This window comes from Carcharhinus amblyrhynchos, chromosome 7, assembly GCF_965287045.1.
Source record: "Carcharhinus amblyrhynchos chromosome 7, sCarAmb.v2.hapA, whole genome shotgun sequence".
Lineage (NCBI taxonomy): Eukaryota > Metazoa > Chordata > Chondrichthyes > Carcharhiniformes > Carcharhinidae > Carcharhinus > Carcharhinus amblyrhynchos.
The window spans coordinates 42,772,392-42,796,580 of NC_137330.1; the positions used below are offsets into that span (position 1 = coordinate 42,772,392).

At 40.4% G+C, this 24,189-nt stretch overlaps 2 protein-coding genes across 9 annotated transcripts in view; one reads left to right on the forward strand and one right to left on the reverse strand.

Annotated features, from left to right (window-relative positions):
- fkbp1b (FKBP prolyl isomerase 1B) overlaps window positions 1-21,008 on the reverse strand; it is a 57,166-nt gene extending 36,158 nt beyond the window's left edge. The window contains exon 1 of the mRNA XM_080192210.1: window positions 20,987-21,008. The gene's annotated coding sequence lies outside the window, so the exon portion shown is untranslated. The remainder of the gene's footprint in view (window positions 1-20,986) is intronic.
- wdcp (WD repeat and coiled coil containing) overlaps window positions 14,754-24,189 on the forward strand; it is a 72,314-nt gene continuing 62,878 nt past the window's right edge. For 3 of the 8 annotated variants that reach the window (XR_013887005.1, XR_013887003.1, XR_013887004.1), the window contains exon 1: window positions 21,578-23,622. Coding sequence is in view for 5 of the 8 variants with exons in the window: in XM_080192205.1 (XP_080048331.1) it covers window positions 21,736-23,622 (1,887 nt within the window). In the remaining 3 variants the exon portion in view is untranslated. The other 5 variants (XM_080192207.1, XM_080192206.1, XM_080192205.1 and 2 more) reach the window with 4 other exon arrangements.

The following is a 24,189-nucleotide window of genomic DNA, read 5'->3' on the forward strand; positions in this document are numbered from 1 at the left end:
TTCCATGTAAACCCTGTTCATCTGTAATATTTTCCAGCACTGATGGAAGATCATCAACCTGAAACATTTCTGCCTCCACAGATGTTGCCTGCTGAGTACCTCTACCATTTTCTGTGCTTGTGTTAGATTTCTGCCACAAATCAAATCCAGTACTGCCTCATTGGCATTATCTGAATCATCAATGAAATGGTGAAAAATGCCACCAACAATTCTAACAAATACCACTTACTCACCAATAAATTGCTTACTGATTCACAGCTGGACCACTCAGATCCAGATTTCAATACAGCCTTGGTTCAAGTATAGACAATACAGATGAATTGCAGAGATTAAGTGAGGGTGACTGCCCTTGATACCAAAGCAGCATTTGGGCAAGTGTGGCAAAAAGGAGCCTTAGTAGAATTGATGGCAATTTAAATTTCCTCTGACTGAAGTACAATAATGTCCCAAGGAGTTGAGTCCTGGGAATCCATCACAACTTTCTATTAACAGAAGTTTTGTGATGGTGAAGAAGGCCTCATTCCCACATGAATGCATCCCCATGCAACTGATATGCTTATGTCAAAAACAAATGCTAAATTAAAACACAGTAAATGTGTGAAAAAGTCTTTATTCAATTTGTTCACATCTTACAATGGCCTGATCTTGTAAAAGGTCAGAGCTTTGTATTGGAAAAAAGTCAGGAGTTAGCTCTGAAAGACACTTTGTGATCCTTGTCTGCTTACTATCTTTGGTCATGTGTGATATAGTCCACTACGTCATGCAATCAGACATGTTTTCGGTATTTTGGTGTTGCAGTGCAGAATCCCGGAGATTGCTATAGCCTTTGCAGCATTGGTTAGGGAAATAGGTGGGCAAGCAGGCAAGTATTCATCATATTCTTCAGGGTCATCAGCTTCCTGAGTTCTGGATTTCATGCTCTTGTGTGGTCCAATTCTGTCTGATTGCTCAATACCATCATATGACAAATGTAGAGAAGTTCGGCTAATCCAGAATAACTGGTGCAGAATTTCAGATTACCCCAAGTATCATTCTATGGCTTTACCATTCTGTTGATAGGACTGGTTGACAACTTCAACATAACTGAGATTTTGTGTCATTGGAGTTGGTTTATCGCAATTTCCCTGTAATACCTACCACAAAGGAAAAAGATTATGGTTGTTGGAGGTCAATCATCTCAGCTCCAGTACATCATAGCAGAACACCTCAGCCATAGACCTATCATCAGCTATTTCATCCATAGGAACATAGGTATTAGGTGCAGAAGTAGGCAAATTCAGCCCTTTGAGCCTATTCTGCCATTCAATCATATCTTGGCTGATCTCTCCCTGCTCTTAAATCCACCTCCCCATCTGTTACCAATGCCCCCTTATTAGAAATATATCTATCCCCTTCTTGAAACCATTCAATGATTCAGACTCCACCGCACTATGGGGCAGTGAGTTCCACAAATTCACCACCCTCTGTGAGAAGTAATCCCTCCTCACTTCAGTTTTAAATCTACTGCATCTCAACATATACCTATGACTTCTTATTCACAATTGCCCCATAAGAGGAAACATTTGGTCAACACTTAATCTATCAATCCCTTTTTAAATGTTATAACCTTAGCCAGATCCCTTCTCATCCTTCTAACCGCCAGTGAGTATAAGCCCAAACTGTTTAATCTCTTGTCATACATCAACCTTATCATCTTTGGAATCAATCTGGGGATCAATCAATGAAGTTCAGTCCTTCATGAAGTCAGAAATGATGATTGCAGAGTGCTGACATTCATTAACAACTCTTCTGACAATTAAGAAGTCCATGCAATGAGACTGGAAAAGCATTCAGGCTTGGGCAGATTTGTGGCAAGTAACGTTCGCACCACACAAGAATCAGGAAATGAGAATTTCAAATAAAGACAAGTGTAGTCACCTTCCTGTTATATTTGCCATCACTGAATCCCCACCATTACAATCTTAAGAATCAATTTGAAATGAAACTTAGCTGGACCAATATATAAATACAATGGATACAAGAGCAGATCAGAAGTTGGGAATTCTGCAAAAAGTGACCCACAACTTTATTTCCTAAAGCCAGTCAAAGCATAGGTCAGGAGTGTGATGGTACAATCTTCGCATTTCTGCATGAGTGCAATTCCAATAACATTCAAGAAGTTTGACACCATCCAATACAAGGCAGCCTGTGTGATCAGTACCCCATCTACTACCATAAAAGTGAATTCCTTTGACCAGTGCACAGTGCAGCTGTATATGCCATCAGACAGACCATGGGGAACACCGCCATTTGCAATCTCCCTCCAAGTCATGTTCCATCCTGACTTTGAAATATATCATTATTCCTTATTTGTTGCTGGATCAAAATCTTGGAACTCCCTGCCTAACAGCACTGTGAAAGCACAAAAACTAGATGGACCCCAGTGGTTCAAGATGTTGTGTCACCACCACCTTCTCAAGGAAAATTAGCGATGGACAATAAATATTGGCCTTAGCAATGATGGCAAACATCCAGTGAATGAATAAAAAAATTAAGAAAAGGAGTTTTTTTTCCCTGCACATTGGACCTTTTCTCCTTCAGAGCTCCTATTTCACTAAAATTCTTGCCTCTTTTACCTTCTCTAGATCTTTTCATGTTATTGTTGGAGTGGTACCAACCCCCTCAATTCTTCAACTCCCTTCACTCATTCTAACCTACCTCTCTCTGAATTTGCAGCTCTCAGTTCTCACAGAGCTAATCATAAAATTGGACGGAATTTTCAATTGCCATGAGACATGCTCGGCATCACTACTTCCCAACATCTCAATGACGTGATTGGATTTTCAAAGGGAGGGTGGGAAGTTGCAGTCAACAACCTGCACACTTCCAATTAATTACTTGTTGTGTTCATTAGGAATATGGTAAGTAACAATCTTCAAATGGCAAGCACAAGGAACAGAGTCTGGGATGTATTAAAACCAGGTGAGAAAAGGTGAACAGGCTCCCTCTATTCAACCTCCTCAGTTGGTCATTAAAAGGTTTAAGTTTATTTTTCAAGAGAATTTGCCTTTTCCATATCTGGATGTATTTAACTATTTAGGTGGTGAGCAATTAAGAGCCAATCAAATACAGTTTTCTTGAGTTAAATAAAGAGTAAATTTATTAACCACTAAATTCAGGAAAAAAAACATGATTTCACACTGATGCAGGTATCAGAAATAAGGGAAGTTAGAGTCCAATTAAAAGAAAGTAAAATAATGTACAGTTAACTGCCCCTTTGTTTGTCCCCAAAAGGTAGAGTTTTAAACATTGCAGCCAGTTTGGATCCGTTGGTCTTGTGGATACAGTCAGATGTAGAAGATGTTGCAATCTCTGTTTTCTGGTAGATCTCACTCTTCTATCCAGCACAGCCTTGAGCAGTGCCTCAAGAGGAAAATGTGGCACCATCCATGGAGACTGCCCACCCCACTCTCTGCTCTCCCAGCACATCCATTTCCAAAGGCAACAGCAAGCCCAGACATACCTGCCATTAGCCTTTTCAATTGTCCCTCCTTATGCAGCAACCACTTCCAAAGCCCTTCCATGCCCCCTGGGCACTGCAGGGACTGGGGTGCATTATTCACCCCGATAATCACATTTTAATTTGATGTTTTAAGTTTCCTTTCTGCTTGGTCTTCTATTTTGGGCCATTCCCCCTCCTTTTAGGGAGTTGCCCTTTTTGAGTTGTCCCTCAGTTAATTTGATTTTATTTATTTGGTTGGTACCTAAAAAGAACTACCTGATGAGTCCTGGGGGGTGGGGGGGAGCAGCATAGAAAGGAAGTGTCAGGCAACATTAACCACCTCCAATGCCTGACTCCCCTAATTGGGTGCTGAACTTCCCTCCAGGCCAATTAGTGGTTGACAAAGTTGTATTGCATCACTGACTGTGATGTGGTGTGAAGTCAAGACCCAGAAATATTCCAGACATCAGGTTCCCAAACCTGGAATGAAAATTCAGCCTATCATATTTAAACCTGCTGATAAAGGCAGCACTGTTGTTATTTTCAATTTCTCTACACACATCTTTTGTTTCTTTACTTGCCCTACTACCATCCTCTTTTGCCTTGCACTACCATTGTCTGTGTCATTTAATCACACCTATCTTCAACCCCAGATCTTCTCTTTTGTTCTATCCTCTCCACACCACTTTCTCTGCCTCAGTACTTGCTTAAGATCTGTTACATTTTCCAGTTCCAATAAAAGATCATTGTGTGAAATGCTAACTTTGTTCCTCTATCCACAGTTGCTGCCTGATCTGCTGAGAATATCCAATGTTTCCTGTTGATATCTCAGGAATGGCGTATTGGCTTGGAGAGAATACAGTTTAAATAGACCACAATAATGCCAGGAGATAAAGGGCTAAACTACAAGGACAGTTTGCATTGTCTTAACGGTGAATTCAGGAAGTGTTTTCTCAGGCAATGGGTAGTGAAAATTTGGAAACATTCACCTGAAGGGCAACAGATATTCTGTCAATTGAAATTTTCAGGACTGAGATTTTAAATTTTGTGAAATAAAGGAATCAAGGAATATAGAACAAAAGCTGGTAAATGGAGTTGAGACAAGAGTCAACCATGATCTAGTGAAATGGTAACAAACCAGAAGGACTGAATGGCCTACTTTTTAATATGTTGTAAAATTAGGTATCCTTATATATGCGTTACTTAGCTTCCTGGATTTTAGAAGATTGCCATGTTTCTGTTTTACTGACATCATCTTGAGTGTTTCTATTCCAAACAAGAAGCCAGATATAAATAATGATCTTTGTGCAAAACCTTACATTGTATTTTCAGTGATAGTAGCAGTTAAGCCCAGAGCTTAGTAAAGAAATGAGACAAAGCAGAAACAGAGTCTGAGTACAATCCTTAACCATCTATAAGCAATAGATTAGAGTTAAGAAGATAAATGAGAAACACAATGGGGTAAATTTTCAATTTGTCACTCAGATGTAAAACTGGAATTCCAGAACGGTCATGCAATAGAAATAAAAATCTTTCCTCCTCTGTAATGGAGGGTGATCCACAAAATGAGTTTTATGTCCAGATACCAAGTTGAAAATTTTCTGAATATGACCCAGTATGCAAGTGATCAGGTATTTTTTATTAAGTATGTTGAAAATGAATTAGCTAGTAAGAAGTCTCACAACACCAGGTTAAAGTCCAACAGGTTTATTTGGTAGTAAACGCCACTAGCTTTTGGGGTTTGCCCTTTTGTCAGATGAGTGGGAGTTCTGATCACAAACAGAGCATATAAAGGCACACACAATTTACAAAATACTGATTAGAATGTGAGTCTTTACAGCTAATCAAGTCTTAAAGGTGCAGACAATGTGAGTGGAGATAGCATTAAGCATAGGTTAAAGAGATGTGTATTGTCTCCAGACAGGACAGTAAGTGAGATATTGCAAGCCCAGGCAAGTCATGGGGGTTACAGATAGTGTGACATAAACCCAAGATCCCGGTTGAGGCCGTCCTCATGTGTGCGGAACTTGGCTATCAGTTTCTGTTCAGCGACTCTGCGCTGTTGTATGTCGTGAAGGCTGCCTTGGAGAACATGTACCCTAAGATCAGAATGAATTAGGCAAAGCCATTTATAAAATGGTTCACTATAAAGAAAGACTTGCATTTATAAAGCATTCATAAAGCTTGTCAAGTGAAATATCAGTGTTGGGATTGCAACACTTCTCTTGTTTGAGTGTTCAGCGCAACAGCGTCAAGAACTGCAAATTAAAATTCCCTCTACATTGCCTCAACAGTATGGCTTAACACGAATCTCAGATAACAAGTTTAGTGCATCCGTGAAAATTCTTCCATTTTTCACACCAGTTATCCTCATAATGATTAGTTCTGAACTGTGAGCAGTTTTATGTATGGCCTGGGTAACTCCTCAACTGACACCCCCAATCAACTTCCCTTCCCTCCCTCGGCCAACTACTGAACTAATTCCCCCCAATCACCCGACTACTCCCACGACCAATCGACTACCCCTCCCTGTGTAAGACTATACCTGACTACCCCATAGCCTCGACCACTGAATTACCTACCGATCATCCAGGTACCCCGCGACCACCTGACTACCACCCAACCTGACCTAACTAACCCCTAAACCTAATTACTCCCTGACCACCCAATTACTCCCCTCAGCCTAACCCGAGCATCCGACTAGCCCCTAACCCAACTACCCACATACCCACCTCATCCACCGACTCACTCACCTGAAAACCTCAACCACCTATGGACTCATCCATCCACATACCCTACACACATTAAATACAAGAATATGGCAATTAGTACTTTTTAAAAAAAGGCCTTCTCATTCCCCCAGTTCTATTCTATTTACTGGAGTTAGAGGGGAGAAGATGCACTATCCATTTCGACTGCCGTGGTCCCTGCGGTGTAGGTGTTAGGGAGGGAATTCCAAGATTTTGACCCAGCAACAATGAAGGAACGACAATATACTTCCAAGTCAGGGTGGAGAGTGTCATTACCATTGCTGAATCCTCCATTATCATCATATTTGGGGTTACCATTGAACAGAAACTGAACTGGACTAGCCATGTACTGTGGCTACAAGAGCAGGTCAAAAGTTAGGAATCCTACAGCAGGTAACTCACCTACTGATTCCTCAAATCCTGTCCACCATCTCCAAGGCACTAATCAAGGGTGTGATGGAATACTCTCCACTTGTGTGAATAAGTGCAGCTCCAACAACACTCAAGAAGCTCGACACTGTCCAGGACAAAGCAGCCCACTTGATCGCTACTCCTTCCACAAACATTTAGTCCCTCCACCTCCGATGATCAGTGGCAGCCATATGTACCATCTGTGAGATGCACCGCAGAAATTCAGGTGCTGAGGCAGCACCATCCAAACCCATGACCACTAGAAGGACATGGGTAGCAGTTACATGGGAACACCACCACCTGGAGGTTGCCTTCCAAGTCACTCGCCATCTTGACTTGGAAATATGTCGTCATTCCTTCATTGTTGCTGTGTCAAAATCTTGGAATTCCCTCCCAAACACCGACATCTCAGGTACCACAGCAGTTCAAAAAGGCAGCTCACCATCACTTTCTCAAAAGCAGCCAGGGATGGGCAATAAATGCTGGCCCAGCCAACGATGCCCAGATCCCATAAAATAATTTAAAAAAGAGAAACTGGAAGGAGTTGGGAAATTCTTTGTGGACAGAGGCAATATGAACATCATTACCTCTGACCGGAAGATTCAGGCCAAAATATTTAATGGAGTTCATATTATTACAAATGCTGCTTACCAGAATACAAGTTCAGGAACTGTTTCCAATGATAACTTAGATTCCGAGAATTCCCAGAATGCTTACTGTTTGTATCATGAAGATAATTTTAAGAATTTGTATTCCTGACACAGAACTTTTTTTCTGCTGGCAGTGCACATTAGGAATTTTTAATATAATACCCAAAGTTTTAACTTGCAGTTTCTGTGGATGCATCTCAATGATAATTGTAAGTTCATAAATGTACACCATTTATATATACACATAAATATATAGTAATGAGAAATATATTGAACTTACAAACAATTATCTTAAAACACACCAAGAAACAAGAATAGAATTTAACAGTATCTAACTGCAGTGCTGTTGGACATCAGAGAATGTTTTTAACAGGATTCCACAATCCAGTTTTCCCAAAATGGAGCTTTGCTCATAAGAGATTTCCTGTGATCCAAATGGCAAATGTCGCTCCCTCCTGGAGATGCCGGATTGTGGAATCATGCCATAAATTATCTTAAGTTAGCAACTATAGAAACAATTGCTCTGATTTTGCAGTGACTGTAACAACCTTATTAATCATTTAGTTTGGAGGGGTAATTTTACAACATCATGCTTCTTACTGGCAGTACTAATTAGTAATTTAAGTTCATGTTATGTATGCTTTTCTGGCCATTTACATGAGGAAATGTTTGTTCATTGTATTTTCTTTATTTCTAGCTCATGAGTAAAGTTGTTAGGCAATAGCAAACTGACATAGGGAGTGAAATTATAGTTCTACGATTGTTATCTCATGAGCTGAATCATAAATTCTTAGTGTAAGTAGGAGTTACAATGCATATATCTCTGTGAGCAGGTACTGCATGACATTTTACAGTTTAGATAAAGGTTACAAATGACTCATTCTGAGCGAGCTGTATTTCGACCATACTTGATGTGCATGTTTTTAACAGGATTGCTCACACTTTTTAAAACAACTACGTTATATAAGTAAGAAGAAGTATTCTATCAATCCTGTTCTGTACAATCTGATGATTTATCAACTGACAGGTCTAGTTGCAGGATTTGCTGAGATATTTACTGGGAATCCTGGATGAGAAGGAGTTTCCAGGTATTATTTGTTTATTGTCCTTAACAAAACAACGACTTGTGTAAGCCCAAATGATAAACACTTTCCAGTCAGCAGCAGTGTGATTGATACCAGTATCGTGGGAGGTTAAGCTACTCTCAGTTGTCGCTGGCACAAAATGCTGAAATCTCCTCCCTAACAGCACTGTGCATGCACATACACCTCAGGGACTACAACGGTTCAAGAAGGCAGTTCACCAGCAACTTCTGAAGGGCAACTAGGAATGGCAATAAATGGCCTAGCCAGCGACACTCACATCCCATAAATGAATTTTTAAAAATTGGACCTTGCCCATGGCAAATTAGTACATCAAAAAGCAGGTATAAAGATTCTGACTCTCTATAATATATAATTTGCCTATTGACTCAATATGTTGATTAGAAAGCTGTAGATGTGGAATGAAAGGCAAGTTTTTTGAACACTAAGGGTGGGATTTTGGCCATTGAGGAGGATAGCTTGAACCAGGAAATTTCCTAACTTCTCAGGCCTGCCTTGGTTAAAAAGTACCCCAAACTGTATGATTTTTCCTCTGGGTGAACAGCCGTGGAATAGAGCCGGGTCCACCAAACAAGCAGAGCTTAGGCGGCCATGGGGACAGGCAAATACTAACAAGGACTACCTCAGTACACTGGGACTTCATTTTAGGTTTATCGGGTCCTCTATTCATCACCCCTCAACCCCAGCCTATAGCCCCTCATACCCTCCAGCTATGCCAAATCACGTCCCTATTCACCACTCATGGCCCTTCATACCATGTTAATGATGCATTACTGTAATTCCAAACCCAAATTCAAAGTAAACTCATGCCTCCAAACATTTCCTTTGCAACTGTTTTCAGCTGAAACTAAAGAACAAAAGAAAATGCCCTGCCATGCCACAGAGCTTCTTTAGTTGCCAAGCGACGACATTTACCTTTCATGCCGAAGCTCTATCACAACAGAATCTCAGCTGGAACTGAAACTAAACCCCATACAGACAAACAAAATGAAATCTAACTACAGGCTTATTTCCAGGCACAGAAACATTGGGTGGGAATTTATGGCCTCGCTTGACCCAAGACCGGAAAATCCTGTCCAAGGTCAATGCTCATTTCCATTGTCCATCCTTTGCCTGCTCCGATTTCATGACAGGCAGGGCGGTAGAATTCCAATGATTAAATTATACCTACCTAAAACTATACCTTATTTCTAATATTCACCCATCCAAATGTAAATCCCTTAAAAATTTCCAAACACTAGCTCAAAGGGAGGAATTTTCCCATCCTGCCCGCCATGGCAATCATAGTGGGAGGAGCAGGCCTTGCAAAGGTCTGTTGACCTCGGGTGGGATTTTCCGGTCTTGGGGCAAGTGTGGAAGCAACATCAGACCCAAACTCCAGAATTTTACCGGCTGACCCGCCCGAGGCTCATAAGATCCTGTCCGAGGACAAGGAAAATGCCGTTCTGCGAGCCTCAATCGGCGCAGGCGTGCCGGTGGTAAAATTCCAGCTAAAGTGTTTTTCCTATTTGCGAGGCAGTGTCCTGGTAGCTGGACAGGAATTGTCAGATCAGGAATTCTGTCCCTAATAGATCTTTGAGGATGTACTTCTCTTCAGAAATAGTGCTAATTCAGAATCATCTCCAACACTCAGTTTGGTTGAGGGCGGAAAATGGTTTCATCCTATTATGACAAACAAAGAAAATCATTATTTTCAACTGCCATGCCATGAGCAACATCAGTGGGCGTTCATGGGAATTTGAATTGCAAAGAACTCCACAGAAACTGCTAGTGCATCTCATTGGATTTATGAATTCTGAAGTGGTGGTTGAAGCCAAAGCATTAGCAAAGCAAAAGTAGCAAGGGAAATCAGGGAAAGACTAAGAAAACAAAACAGTTTTGCATTAAATATAATTTGTATTTGCAATATATAGTCAAATCCCTAAGCAGTCTAAGCAGCACAGAAAACCATGACTGCTTAACTTTACTTCAGATTGTAAAAATCAGAAACTAATTCAAGAAATGGATGTGAGTATAGGTGATACATTTTAGATTCTGAATTGTTGATGGGGTAACTTAATAGCCACTAGCACATATCAGAAAATTGGGAACATCTTTGGAATTAGGACAACTGAGGATAAGTTCAAATCATTTAAAAACTAAATTAGAACTGATGGGAGGAAGTTGCCCTCTTTTTAAAGCAAAAGTTTGATTAAAGATGGAATGGATTTTCATTCAGGAGAATGAGGCTAAATTATGGAATCCTATTACATTGCAACTCTCTGAGATATCCATATTCCTCTAATTCTGGCTTCTCGTACATCCCTGATTTTAATTGTTCCACCCCTGGTGGCCATGCATTCAGTTGTTTAGGCCCCAAGTTCTGAAATTCCCTCTGATACTTCTCTCCCACCTTGTTTTTCTCCTTTTAGACACTTCTTGAAAACCTCCCTCTTTGGCCAAGCTGTTGGCCATCTCACCTAACATTTTGCTGCACACCTTGATGTCATATTTAATATTATAATGTGCCTGTGAAGCAATCTGGAATGATTCATTATGTTAAGGGGGCTATACAAGTTGTTGTAGTAGATTTGCAATATTCAGTTGAGATAGGTTAATAATGCGTTACTGTAATTCCAAACCCAAGACATTTTTCTGTTTGTAATAACAATGTTGCTACCCCAGAGAGTGGTAACAAACATAACATTCAGGAATGATAACATGTTAAAAAGGATGGTGTGACATCTAATTTTGGGAAACCTGAGATGTGAATGAAGTGAATATTATGAAAAGTTACACAAGTAACGACTATGGTTAGGCATCTATCATGTGAAAAGGACAAAACTAACATTAGAGATAACCTGGAATTTGCCACATCAGCAAAAATGAAAGACTTGCATTTATATAATGCTTTTAATGATCACCAGCCATCTCAAAACACTTTACAGCCAATTAAGTACTACTGATGTATAGTCATTGTTGTAATGTAGGAAATGTAACAAATATTTAATGCTCAACAAACTCCCAGAAAAAGCAATATGATAATAGCCAGATTATCTTTTTTTGTGATATTGACTGAAAGATAAATGTTGGTCAGGACATCAAGAATAACTCCACAGCTCTTCTTTGAAATAGTGCAGGGAATATTTTACTTCTACCTGAGCAGGTAGTTAGTACCTTGGTTTAATGTCTCATCCAAAAGATGGAGCAGACCTTCCAAGCACAGTATCTAGCACATTTATACTCTACCCTTTCAATGTCCTTCACATAAAGTGGAGCCCAAAACAATATATAAACAAATCTTCTAAACAAATCCGCAGAGATGCATGATTATTTATGTTGAGAGTACCACAAGAAACAAGGGAGAACAAGGCTCGAGGAACAGCGTATCATTTTCGAGGAACTCTTTACAGCTTTCCAAGGCAGAAATTTCAGATTATAAGCACTGCACCAATTTTTCAGTTAGTAGATGCTGGTAATGATTCTGCTGTTGTCATTGAAAACTCTCTATATCCATCCTTTGTTTCTTTGTTCTGTTACCACCGGCTTTTCACCCTTTCATTCCACATCATTTAAATCACTGCCTTATCATAATTACTTCCCTCTCTTTCCTTCTCTCTTCCCCTCACACCCTAACTCTGTCTCCACACTTGCGTATGACCTGGTACATCTACATCCTATCATGACAGGTCCCAGTTATGAAAGAATGATTTTCATTTAAATAGACCATAGTTTGAGGATGTTAAAAGGGTATAGCACAAAATTTGCTAGGTCTTGAGCTTGGAAGGTCTGCTCCATCTTTCAGATGAGACATTAAACAAAGGTGCTAGCTACCTTTTCCAGCAATCTATAGACTCTGGAAGAATTTCAGTGGATTGGAGGATAGCTAACGTAATCCCACTTTTTAAAAAGGAGAGAAAATGGGGAGTTATAGACTGCTTAGCCTGACATCGGTGGTGGGAAAAATGCTGGAGTCAATTATTCAGGATGTAATAACTGAGCATTTTGAAAACAGTGACAGGATTGGTTCAATCAGCATGAATCGTGCTTGACCAATCATCTGGGATTTTTTGAGGATGTGACCAGAAGAGTGGACAAGGGTGAAGTGGATGTTGTGTATCTGGACTTTCAAAAAGCTTTTGACAAGGTCCCACACAAAAGATTAGTGAGCAAAATTAAAGCTCATAGTATTGGAGGTAATGTATTGACATGGATAGAGAACTGGTTGGCACACAGGAAGCAGAGAGTAGGAATAAATGGGTCCTTTTCAGAGTGGCAAGCAATGACTACTGCTGTACCGCTGGATACATTGCTGGCACCCCAGCTATTCACAATATACATTAATGATTTGGATGAAGGAATTGGATGCAATATCTCCAAATTTGCTGACAACACTAGGCTGAGTGGCAGTGTGCGCTGTGAGGAGAATGTTAAGAAACTGCAGGATGATGTGGACAGGCTGACTCAGTGAGCAAATACTTGGCAAGTGCAATAGAAAGTGGATGAATGAGGATATCCATTTTGGTGGCAAAAACAGGAAGAAATGTTATTATATGAATGGCGGCAGTTTAGGAGAAAGGAAAGTGTAACATGACCTGGGTGTCATGGTGGAACAGTTGTTGAAGGTTGGAATGCAAATACAACAGATGGTGAGGAAAGCTAATGACCTGCTGGCCTTCAGAGCAAAGGATTTGAGTATAGGAGTAAGGATGTCTTGCGACAGTTATACAGGGTCTTGGTGAGGCACACCTTGAGTAGTGTGTGCAGTTTTGGTCTCCTAGTCTGAGGAAGGAATTCTTGCTAGAGAGGGAGTCCAGTGAAGGTTCACCAGACTGATTCCTGGAATGGCAGGATTGACATATAAAGAGAGACTGGATCAACTGGGCTTGAACTCACTGGAATCCAAAAGTATGAGAGGGGATCTCAGAAACATGTAAAATCCTGACGGGACTGAACAGGCTGGATGTGAGTAGAATGTTCCTGATGTTGGGGAAGTGCAGAATTAGGGATAACAGCTTAAGAATAAGGGAAAAGCCATTCAGGACTGATGAGGAAAAACTTATTCACTCAGAGCGTTCTCTAACACTTAAAGCCAGTTTGTTAGATATGTTCAAGAAGGAAATGGATGTGGCTCTTGTGGCTAAAAGGATCAAGGGATATGGAGAGAAAGTGGAAGTGGAATACTGAAAGTGCATTATCAACCATGATCATATTGAATGGTGATGCAGGCTCAAAGAGCCGAATGGCTGATTCCTGTACCTATTTTCTATGTTTCCCCTTCCCCTCACTCCCTGCAGTCTCATTCAAACTCCCAAGGTCCAAGATAGACACAACCAAGAATAACTCTGGTTGCTTACCTCAATCCTGCAGCTTTGTCCATGCCACAGTGCAAAGCTCCCTTGGTGCTGCACCGGATAGCCAGCTTGATTTTTCTGTTCAAGCCCTTCATTTACATCCCAGGTTTCCTTAAATTAGATGCTAAACCACCATTTTATTGAACATGCTGTAATACTTGTTACCACACTCTAGAGTAAAAACATAGTTATTACAAACAGAAAAATGTCTTAGGTTTGGAATTATCGTAACATATCATTGACATGTCTCAACTGAACATTGCAATTCTTCTACACCAACTTATGAAGTGCCTTTCACAGAAATGAAACATCCCAAGGTGCTTCACAGGAACATTATCAAACAAAGAATGACAACCAGGCACATAAGGAGTGTCAGATAACCAAAAGTTTAGTGTAAAAGGCAGGTTTTAGGAAATGTCTTAAAGCAGATAAGTGAAACAGAGCAAGGTGGAGACACGTGGAAGGCATTCTAGTGCTTGGGGTCTAGACAACTGAAGGCATGACCACCATTAGCAGAGTGATTTCCACCCAATGTAAGCTAGTTCGTCCTGAGACACAGAAAGCATGCAAAGGCACAAATTATTTTAATGGAAGTAGGTGTACCTAAAATGGGGCCAAGTGTTCTTCACCTGCAAGATTCAGGACCAGACAATCCCTCAGAAATGAGGATGTTCCCAGTTTCTATTGATGTTCCATTTCTAGGTGTACAAGACCAGTATTAGATTTTGCTGCTTTATTTTCGGTCTGGGAATTGCCAGATGCACACAATCAGCAATATTATTTCACTATTCGAAGTTTTCTTGCTTGTAAGTTATTTCCATTAGCTGTGCCCCTTTCTGCGCGTGTAACAGGAAATAGGAATTGGGGGATATTAATAGTCACACACACTCACGGCCCAACCCACTCCTCTTTGACTCCGCAGCCTACTGTGTCCGCGCATGCGTGGTCCCGGGGGCGCCGCCCGGAAGTGCCGCCGTTGCCGGAGCAGTGTTTCCGGTAAGGATACTGCGCAGGCGCAAGCGGCTCGTCTTCGCGGAGGGGGTGAGTGCCGTATTTGCGCAGGGAGTGAGGCTCCTGCTGTTGGGAGTCTGTGAAACAGAACAAACAGGTCCATCTGCTCACAGATAAAATACTGCTCCTTCATTACCCATTTCCTGTAGGCACCATCTGCCCTCCCGGTGGGTAGAGAGGATCCCACTGCACTAACTACTCTTGACCTGTTGGTCACCTCCCCAGCATTTGTCCCTCCAAACATTGTCTGGTCAGTTCCCTGTGACTCCTTGCTGTTCCCTCTGCCACTTCCATTGGCTTCAAAATGTTTTAGGACTTCATGAAATATTTAACACGCTCCATAAGTGTAAGTTTTTCGTTAGGCTTGGGGCCAGGCATCCTCAACAATTTTTCAGTCTCCTACTTCCATTGGTGAAGTGGTTCAGTGCTAATTCATTTTCAGGTCATTGCTGTTGAACTTTAAGAGAGCAGTTTGTCTCTGTGATCTGTAAGTGCGTTGTTGGAGGAAATTTCCTCTTTAAAAGTAGTGGAGTGATTGTTGAGGTGCCTTTTCAGGAACTTATAGCATAGATGTTATATTTAAAAAGAGTGCCAGCAGGGGAATAGTTCTGTTTCCATCAATGTCCCATCTGAGTTTAAGTTTGTTCTGAAGTATTTAGTCATATTAATCATTAAAATAAGCTATGATTGTTTTTATTGTATTAGGTTAATTTATGTAGCATTCACGGCAGTATATTCAGTTTTATTTAAAGAGCATTTTCATATAGTTGAACATCCCAAGGTGATTTGCGCGAAAGTTATCAAACAGAATTTGACACTGAGCCACTTAGAGTTATTACATCAGATGACCAAAAGCTTGGTTAAAGAGCTTAGTTTTAAAGCGTATCTTAGTGGAGGACAGAGGCATAAAAAGGTGAAATGTTCAGAGAGGGAATTCTTGAGTTTAGGACCCAAGCTGCTAAAGGCATGGCCACTAATGGTGGACCAAATAAAATCAAGAAAGTGCAGAAGGCTAAAACTGGACGTGTGAGGGTTGTAGGGTGAAGGTGATTGTTATTGTTCTTTTCTTTCCTTATCTCTGCAATGTTGGGAAGTTCATCAAGGTATTGTTAATTTAAAGCCAATGTAGGTTAACAAGCACAGGTGGTGGATGAACGGGCATTGGTGAGAGTTTAAATGCTGTAGCAGAGCTTTGAACGAGCTCAATTCAGTGGAAAGTGGAAGATGAAAGGCTGGGCAGGAAAGCCTTGAAATTGTCAAGTCTTAATGGAACAAAAACTGCCTTCAGTAGTGGGTGAGTTCAGGCAAGGACAGAATTGGATAATACTGAGGTGGAAGTAGGCAGTCTTGGTAATGGCGAGGATATGTATTTCGAAATGCATCTCAAATTGTGAATTGTCTGGTCAGCCTTTGATAATTGCCAGAAACAGGGATGGAGTCACTAACTGGGGAATAGAGTTTGCAGCAGGGACCATAGACAATGGCTTTGGTGTCCTCAATGTTTAGTTGGAAGAAATCTCTGCTCATCTAGTACTGGTTTTGGACAAGTTGTTTAAGTAGTGATGATATCCCACGTAAGAAGGAATGCAATATGATCGCTAAAACTATGAATGAAAGATTGTAGCTACAGAAGTTGTTTACTGTTCAAATAAATATTTCTTTTTATAGATAAATTATTCAGTTTGATTATGAACATTAGTACTTTGGTTATGGTATTAGGCTTTAGGTTGTGAATTGAAATTCCATCAAGGTAAATTGTGAGGTTAAATTAAATATATATTTTGTGGGTTGCATCAGAATGACCATGAAAACTGCACTATTGTCTTTCAAAAACTGTTTTATTAAGCTCTTTGAGGGGAACCTGCCATCCCTACCTGATGGTGAATAGGTGATCCAATTTCAGCCTACATGCTCTCATAAAGCCAAATGATAGACAATGCTTACCATTACAATAACTTAAAAAAAAGAATTATTAGTGCTGCTGTCTGAACCACATTTTCAGAGATACTATTTTACCAATGAGGTTTTTAAAAAACATCTTTAATTGACAATCTTTATTCTTTGGTCTTTTGAGATCTTTATTTAAGGGCCTTGATCTAACTCTTAAGATGGGGATATAAAAGATTCTACAATACGATATCAAACAACAGGAATTTCTGCTATTTTGTAATCCAGTTCCTCATACTAGATTAACTTGTTCATCTCCTTGATATTTTATGGCAGATGCTGTGTGCTGAACGAGATGTGTCCTTTGCTGCAGTGACTGGATTTTAAAAGTAAGAAATGCAAAATGCTTTGGCTATCCCAAAGATGTGATAACATGCCCTAAGGCAGGTCTTGGCCCATTGTCTGCTAATGCTAATGTTTCATCCTGAGCTGATTTTCTTGGCTGTTTTTGTTGGTGGTGCTTTGCCATTCTATACTCAGGCAGGGTGAGGAGATAGATCCCATCCTGTCTAAGCCAGGATGTGAATAAATTCATGCTGTTGATGCTCCACTGAACTTGATGCTACCTATGTAGACCACTAAGTTAATGGGCAACTTCCCAAGTAAATGCAGGAGGTGTAACATTTGGCCCTTTATTTCTTCTGTCCTTGCTGTCCAAGGCACAAAAGACACCTTCCAAGTGAGGCAGCGATTTGTGTGTACTACTTTCACTCTTGCCTACTGTACTCACTGCTCACAAAGCATTTTTTTTACACTGGGGCGATCAGATGAAGATTGGGGGATTGCTTTGTGGAACTTCTCGGTTCAGTCTTTGATGGTGGCCCATCATTTTAGTTCTCCACCTTGCTCTCATGCTGAGATCTCTGTCCTTGGCCTACTGCAATGATCCAGTCAAGCTCAAAGTAACCTTGACAAATGGCATCTCGTTAGTTAGGTACTTTAGAGCCTTCTGGGCTCAAAGTTGTGTACAACAATTTTGGATCGTAATTTTCTCCATTTTGTTTACTTTGCTTGTTTGGGTTTTCAGTTGAGCATACCTGCTCTAGGCACATTTTTTGTTTATTTTCCTTTCCTTTTCCCCTGTGCTATGATCCTTGGCCAGACCCTCAAATTGTTGGTGAGATTTGGTTAGGGACCAATAGTATTTTGTTTAAAGTAGACAAAGTTTGAGATAGAGTCATAGAGGTTTACAGCATGGAAACAGGCCCTTTGGCCCAACTTGTCTGTACCATCCTTTTTTAAAACCCCTAAGCTAATCCCAATTGCCCGCATTTGGCCCATATCCCTCTATACCCGTCGTACCCATGAAACTATCTAAACGCTTCTTAAAAGACAAAATTGTACCTGCCTCTACTACTATCTCTGGCAGCTTGTTCCAACCACTCACCGCCCTCTCTGAAAAAATTGCCCCTCTGGACACTTTTGTATCTCTCCCCGTCACCTTAAACCTATGCCGTCTAGGTTTAGACTCCCCTCCCTTTGGGAAAAGATATTGACTATCTATCTGATCTGTGCCCCTCATTATTTTATAGACCTCTGTGAGATCACCCCTCAGCCTCCTACGGTCCAGAGAAAAAGTCCCAGCCTATGCAGCCTCACCTTATAACTCAATCCACCAAGTCCCGGTAGCATCCTAATAAATCTTTTCTACACTCTTTCTAGTTTAATATTCTTTCTGTAATAGGGTGACCAGAATTGCACGCAGTATTCTAAGCATGGCCTTACCAATGTCTTGGACAACTTCAACAAGTCATCCCAACTCATGTATTCAGTGTTCTGTCTGATGAAACCAAGCATGCCGAATGCCGCCTTCACCACTCTGTCCACCTGTGACTCCACTTTCAAGGAGCTATGAACGTGTACCCCTAGATCTCTTTGTTCTGTAACTCTCCCTATGCCCTACTATTGACTGAGTAAATCCTGCCTGGATCGATCTACCAAAATGCATCACCTCGCATTTGTCTAAATTAAACTCCATCTGCCATTCGTCGGACACGTGCTCAGTGAAGAAAGCCACAATATTCCGTGGGTTTTGAACAAGCAAAAATAAACTTAACTATATAAGATCAGAAAGAAAAAACTATTTAGAATATCTATCTTATATCCTAACATTTAAAGTAAGTATGAATTACATGTGAATTACAGGCAACTGTGATTGAATGCACCGCAGTACATAATAAATGGCAGATGTGATCAAGAGACAGCCCGTAGATTTCTTAACAATGCACCTGGGCATCAGTAACACTGAGTCAGTCAATCTCACTTAATGTGGGAAAAGTTGTTCATTTTGAAAGGGAGAACAAAAGAACAGAATATTATTTAATGGAGAAAGACTGCAGAAAACAAAGGGGTTTGTGGGTATTCATGCACGAAACAAAATGTTACTCACAGGTGCAGGAGGTAATCAGGAGGACTAATGGAACGTTTCCCCTATTTCAAAAGGCTTGAAGTATAACAGTAGGAAAGTCTTGCTGCAGCTGTACAAGGTACTGGCGAGACCACATTTGAAATACTGTGAGCAGTTTTGGTCTCCTTATTTAAGGAAAGATATTTCATTGGAGACATTCAGAGAAGATTCCCCAGTGTGGAAAGATTGTCTTATGACAAACGGTTAAACAGGTTGGGATTCTACTCATTGGAATTTAGAAGAATGAGAGGTTATCCCATTGAAATATATACACTGGAATTCTATGCCCCACCCAACATGGGAATCAGAGTGGGCGAGGGGCAGACAATGGGAAGTTTCGGGTCGAGTAAGGCCACAAAATCCCATCCATACAATTCTTAAAGGGCTTGACATGGTAAATGCTGAACAGATGTTTTCTTTCATGGGAGGGTCTAGGATCAGAGGGCATCATCTCAGAAAAAGTGGGTACCAGTTTAAGTCTGAGCTCAGGAGGAATTTCTTCTGAGTGTTGAGAGTCTTTGGGACACTCTGCTAGAGAGAGCTGTGGGGACAGAGTCATTGTATACGTTTAAGGCTGAAATAGATTTTTGATCAGTAAGGGAATCAAGGATTACAGGGAAAGGGCAGGAAAGTGGATGTAGGGATTGTTGGATCAGCCATGATCTTACTGAATGGTGGAGCAGGCTCGAGGGATCAGTTGGCCTACTTCTGTTCCAATTTCTTACGGTTTCTCTCGAGAGATTCCAGCCTTCACCTTCAAAGACCTAACCTGGGATTTTTCTCCAAAAAGCTGCTCTAACTTGGATAGCATAAACAGTGGCCTACCTTTCAAGATTTTATTCTAGCTTTCCAAGATTCTGTTCCCCTGGATTGTTGATGCTTCACTGAAGCACTAACTTACAAGCACAACTTTAGATCTTCATCTGCTCCAAAATGATACCTTTATTCTAATGGACTGCAGCAATGTGTGGGGTTATGGGAGAGGGCCTGGGTAATATAATCTGTCAGAGAGTCAGTGCTGACGCGATAGGCCACCTTCAGCACTGTAGGGATTCTATGATTCTTCACTTAAAATTTGTTCCCCACAACCCCTCTCCTGTTGGAGCTGGTTTCCTTGCTCTTTTTTTAAAAACAGAACTGGGACCTCTTTCTTTTCCTGTCCCTGTCCCTGTCCCCTATCTGGCACTCTTCTTTTGGAATCTCTTCCTGTCTCCCGTCTGGAACTTCTTGTTGGCGTTCCATTCCTGGTCAACTGACACAGCACTGTTTTATCTTGCACTGCCATTCTGGGTCCAAAGCACGTAAAAATGATAATCTGCACGTGTAGCCTTCTCCTGGCTCAAAATCTATGCAGTCCATCAGGAGTTGAAGTTCTCAATACTAAGGTAAGTTTGACTTTAATAACACCTGGAAACTAACTCTTCTATTATTCATCTCTCCTGTCTTTCACCCTATCACAGACATTCCTTTTGTCCTTGCCCCACCCTTCCAGAAAAATAATTTTTCTAATTATTCCCATTTCTGATGAAAAATCATACTCTGTTTCTCTCTCCACAAACACTGCTTGATCTGAGCATTTTCTGCTTTTCTCATACATAATCTGCCCAGTTTCTAAAATACTTGAGTATACAGAGGAAGAGGAGATGTTCAGTAACACATGAGGTTTTCTGACAATATATTGATTAGCTGTTTATGCTGCTTTACTGTTCAAGAAAAGACAAAAGAAAATCACTAAATTTAATGCAATTGGTATAAACTTAATAGCAAATGCCCGTGGAGCAAGTGTAAACCATGTCATTTTCTGGATGCTGAGAGCATGTCAAAACTTTAAAAGTTATTTAGAGTTTCATGACAGTCCTCGGCACTGCTTCGTTGTTCAATCACACTACTCACCAGAATGCCGACTGTTGGTTTGATAGCTGTCGTTAGAGCATTATTGTACTGTCGCCCTCAGATTTAAGAAGTACTTAGTTCCTGAGATAATTCAAGACTCCACTGTATGACTGACTTTGAAACCTGCTTCTTGTTGTCACGTGATTTCTTCCATTAGGGCTATGACTTGAAATAGCTAAAAATTACTATCATAGACAGCAATCGAGAAATGATTGAGAAAATTTCATCTTGCAATTCCAGTGCAAAATCCACAAACATTGAAATTGAAAATGTACTCCGGGTAGCTTTTATGTCATCTTTGCCCCTGAATCTTCACTAAAACTCAATTACATAATTCCTGATGTACTTAATACAAAACAGTTCCTTCCTTATCCGTGTGATTCATTTGTGCCATTTCTACTGAGTGTTTCAATTATCTGTCATTTCTAACTTGAAAATGGCAAGTTATGCCTAGACTGCTAACAAGAATAATCAGCTCAGGTCTCATTATGGATTAAGTGCTGCAGCTTTCCTCTTTTGGACAGCTGTATTGATAAGCCTTAGATAAGTGACCGACTGTAAGAGGAGGTTGTGCCTATCATCTGGGTGAGACAAACCTTCATTTGTACTGTAGGCATTAACAGATGTAATTGCTTTGACTCTCTCTGATGTAGACAATATTAAGGTCGTCTTGAGGACAATTTATTGCTAGTTCAGGTAGGATTCTAAATTTTTTTTTAATTGCCTCCAGGATTTTGCAGAGGATCAGTATGGAGCTTGGGAAAGCAAAATTGCTGCGAACTGGAATTAATGTATTACATCAAGCTGTTCATCCAATTCATGGGATTGCCTGGACAGATGGAAAGCAGGTTGCTCTCTCTGCCATTTACCTAGTCAACGGTGAGGTGAAGTTCGGTGACAGCAATGTCATTGGAAGTTTTGAACATGTCAATGGCCTTCACTGGGGCCCTGTTTGTTATACAGGGGCCCTGGCATTGCTTGCTGTTCAGCATAAAAAACATATTACTGTATGGCAGTTACAAAACAGTACCTTGGAGCACAACAAACTTTTGGTTTCACAAACGTGTGAACTGGGCGAGATTTTTCCGATATTGCAACAAGGCTGTGTATGGCATCCAAAACATGATGCCTTAGTCGTACTAACAAAGAGAGATGCCTCTGTGCTGTTTGCAGTGCAGATTGACAATCGCAGAGTTAAAGCAGATATCAAAGGTAGTGGTCTGATTCATTGTGCTTGTTGGACTACAGATGGAAATCGTTTAGTAATTGCTGTGGGCAGTGCCCTTCATTCATACATTTGGAATAATTCCCAAAAGACTCTTCATGCATGTAATTTCTGCCCTATATTTGATGTTGGAGGATACATCTGTGCCATAGAGGCTTGTTTGGATTTGCAAGTGGTTGTGACAACTGAATTACCTCTTGACAGAATCTGTGGTCTCAATGCTGGTATTGCTTTTGATGTTGCACCAGTGTCAGAAACTGGACCTTTGATCTCACGACCCACAATGTTGGCAGTTGATGAAAACCATTTGATGGATACAAGAAGGAAATCAATAGATTCCTCAAGGTCTTTGATAGAAGGCCCATCGTCTTCATCATCTGGTCCTGTAGACCTGACCCATATTCTGGCAAATCACCGCAGATCTGATCCTAGCCCCCTTATTCATCTGAAGCGCAAGGATTGCCTAACTGGGAGTGGTCAGGACTCATCACATCTGATTCTTGTAACGTTTGAGAGAAAGGTGACAACAACTAGAAAAGTAAACGTCCCTGGGATTCTGGTCCCCGACATTGTAAGTTTTGACCCTCATCGATGTACAATTGCTGTTTCATCCAATACTTGTAATATGATATTAGTGTACTCTGTGACCCCTTCAAGTATGCCCAATATTCAGCAAATACAGTTGCACAAAAATGAACGGCCAAAGGGCTTGTGTTTTCTGACTGACAAACTATTATTACTTTTAGTTGGAAGACAAAAATCAAATGATCTTGCTTTTCTGCCATCTTCAAATTCAGATCGTTATTTAATCAGACTTATGACGAAAAAGTTAGCCTTGGACGATGGTTCTGTATTACCAGAGACTCTTGGGCAGCCTGGCATTAACATCTCTGGAATGAAGAAGTATTTTGAAAATCTGTCCAAAGAAGAACCTTTGACAGGGAGAGAACTACTACTGCCAGGAAATACAACAACTCAATTTCCAAATAGTAGAAAGGGGTTAATAGAAGAAGTGAGAAACAGTGGTAGTGAGCACAGCTCAGAAGCAAGTACTCCGAAACTACCAGAAGGAATCTCATCCAGCGAGTCGGCAGTGGTCTTGAGGAGTTATGGTACAGAACCTGCAAATAGCCCCATAACTAATCATGGACCTAGGATACCAAATAGAAATTTGGCTAGCCCAGTCTTGTTTAATGGAGACCAACATATACAATCTCATGCCAGCACTTCACTGAACGTTGGTGACAATGCTAATGACAAAATTGACCAACTGTCTAGAAAATTGGAAAGATTATATGAAAGCTTCACAGAGGTGAAGCAGTGCCTTTCTCAAATTTCAGATTATATAAAAAATGGAAAGAAGTCTTCGGCCTATCCATCTGATCCATCCTTTATTTATATCATCTGTCAGGTATTGTTTTCTACAATGTTAATTATGCTGTCAAAAAGTAGATGTTTAGGTTATGCTCCTGGTTAAGAAGTCAGAATTGTGCTTTATTTGATTTTGAACATAATAAACTGTTACATGAAGACTTTCAAATTTTTAATCATCACTCTCAAAAGGAGGAGTTAAACTTGACCCAGGAACAATTGAGATTGTATAAGGCAGATGTGTTATGTGATCTGCTTTAAAAAAAAATCAGTGATTATTGTTAACAATAACAGTTGAAACTGGATCTTTTAAAACAATTTTTTTATGTTCTAATGATTTGGTTGGATATTAATTCATTATTTGCATTCAGACCTATCAAATTAGCTCCAAAATATTTTATTCTTCAGTATAAAACATCAGAAAATAAAGCATTAATCTCAAATAGAGGGTCTGAGAAGCTAACGAAAAATGTCCTAACAGTACAGTTGCTGACACAGTCTAGGAATTTGGGCACACCATCTATTTTCAGTGTAGATATAATGAAAATTTATCTCAAAAGGGGCTGATTTTAACCAAGTGGCTTGTAGTGTGCATTATTTTAATAAC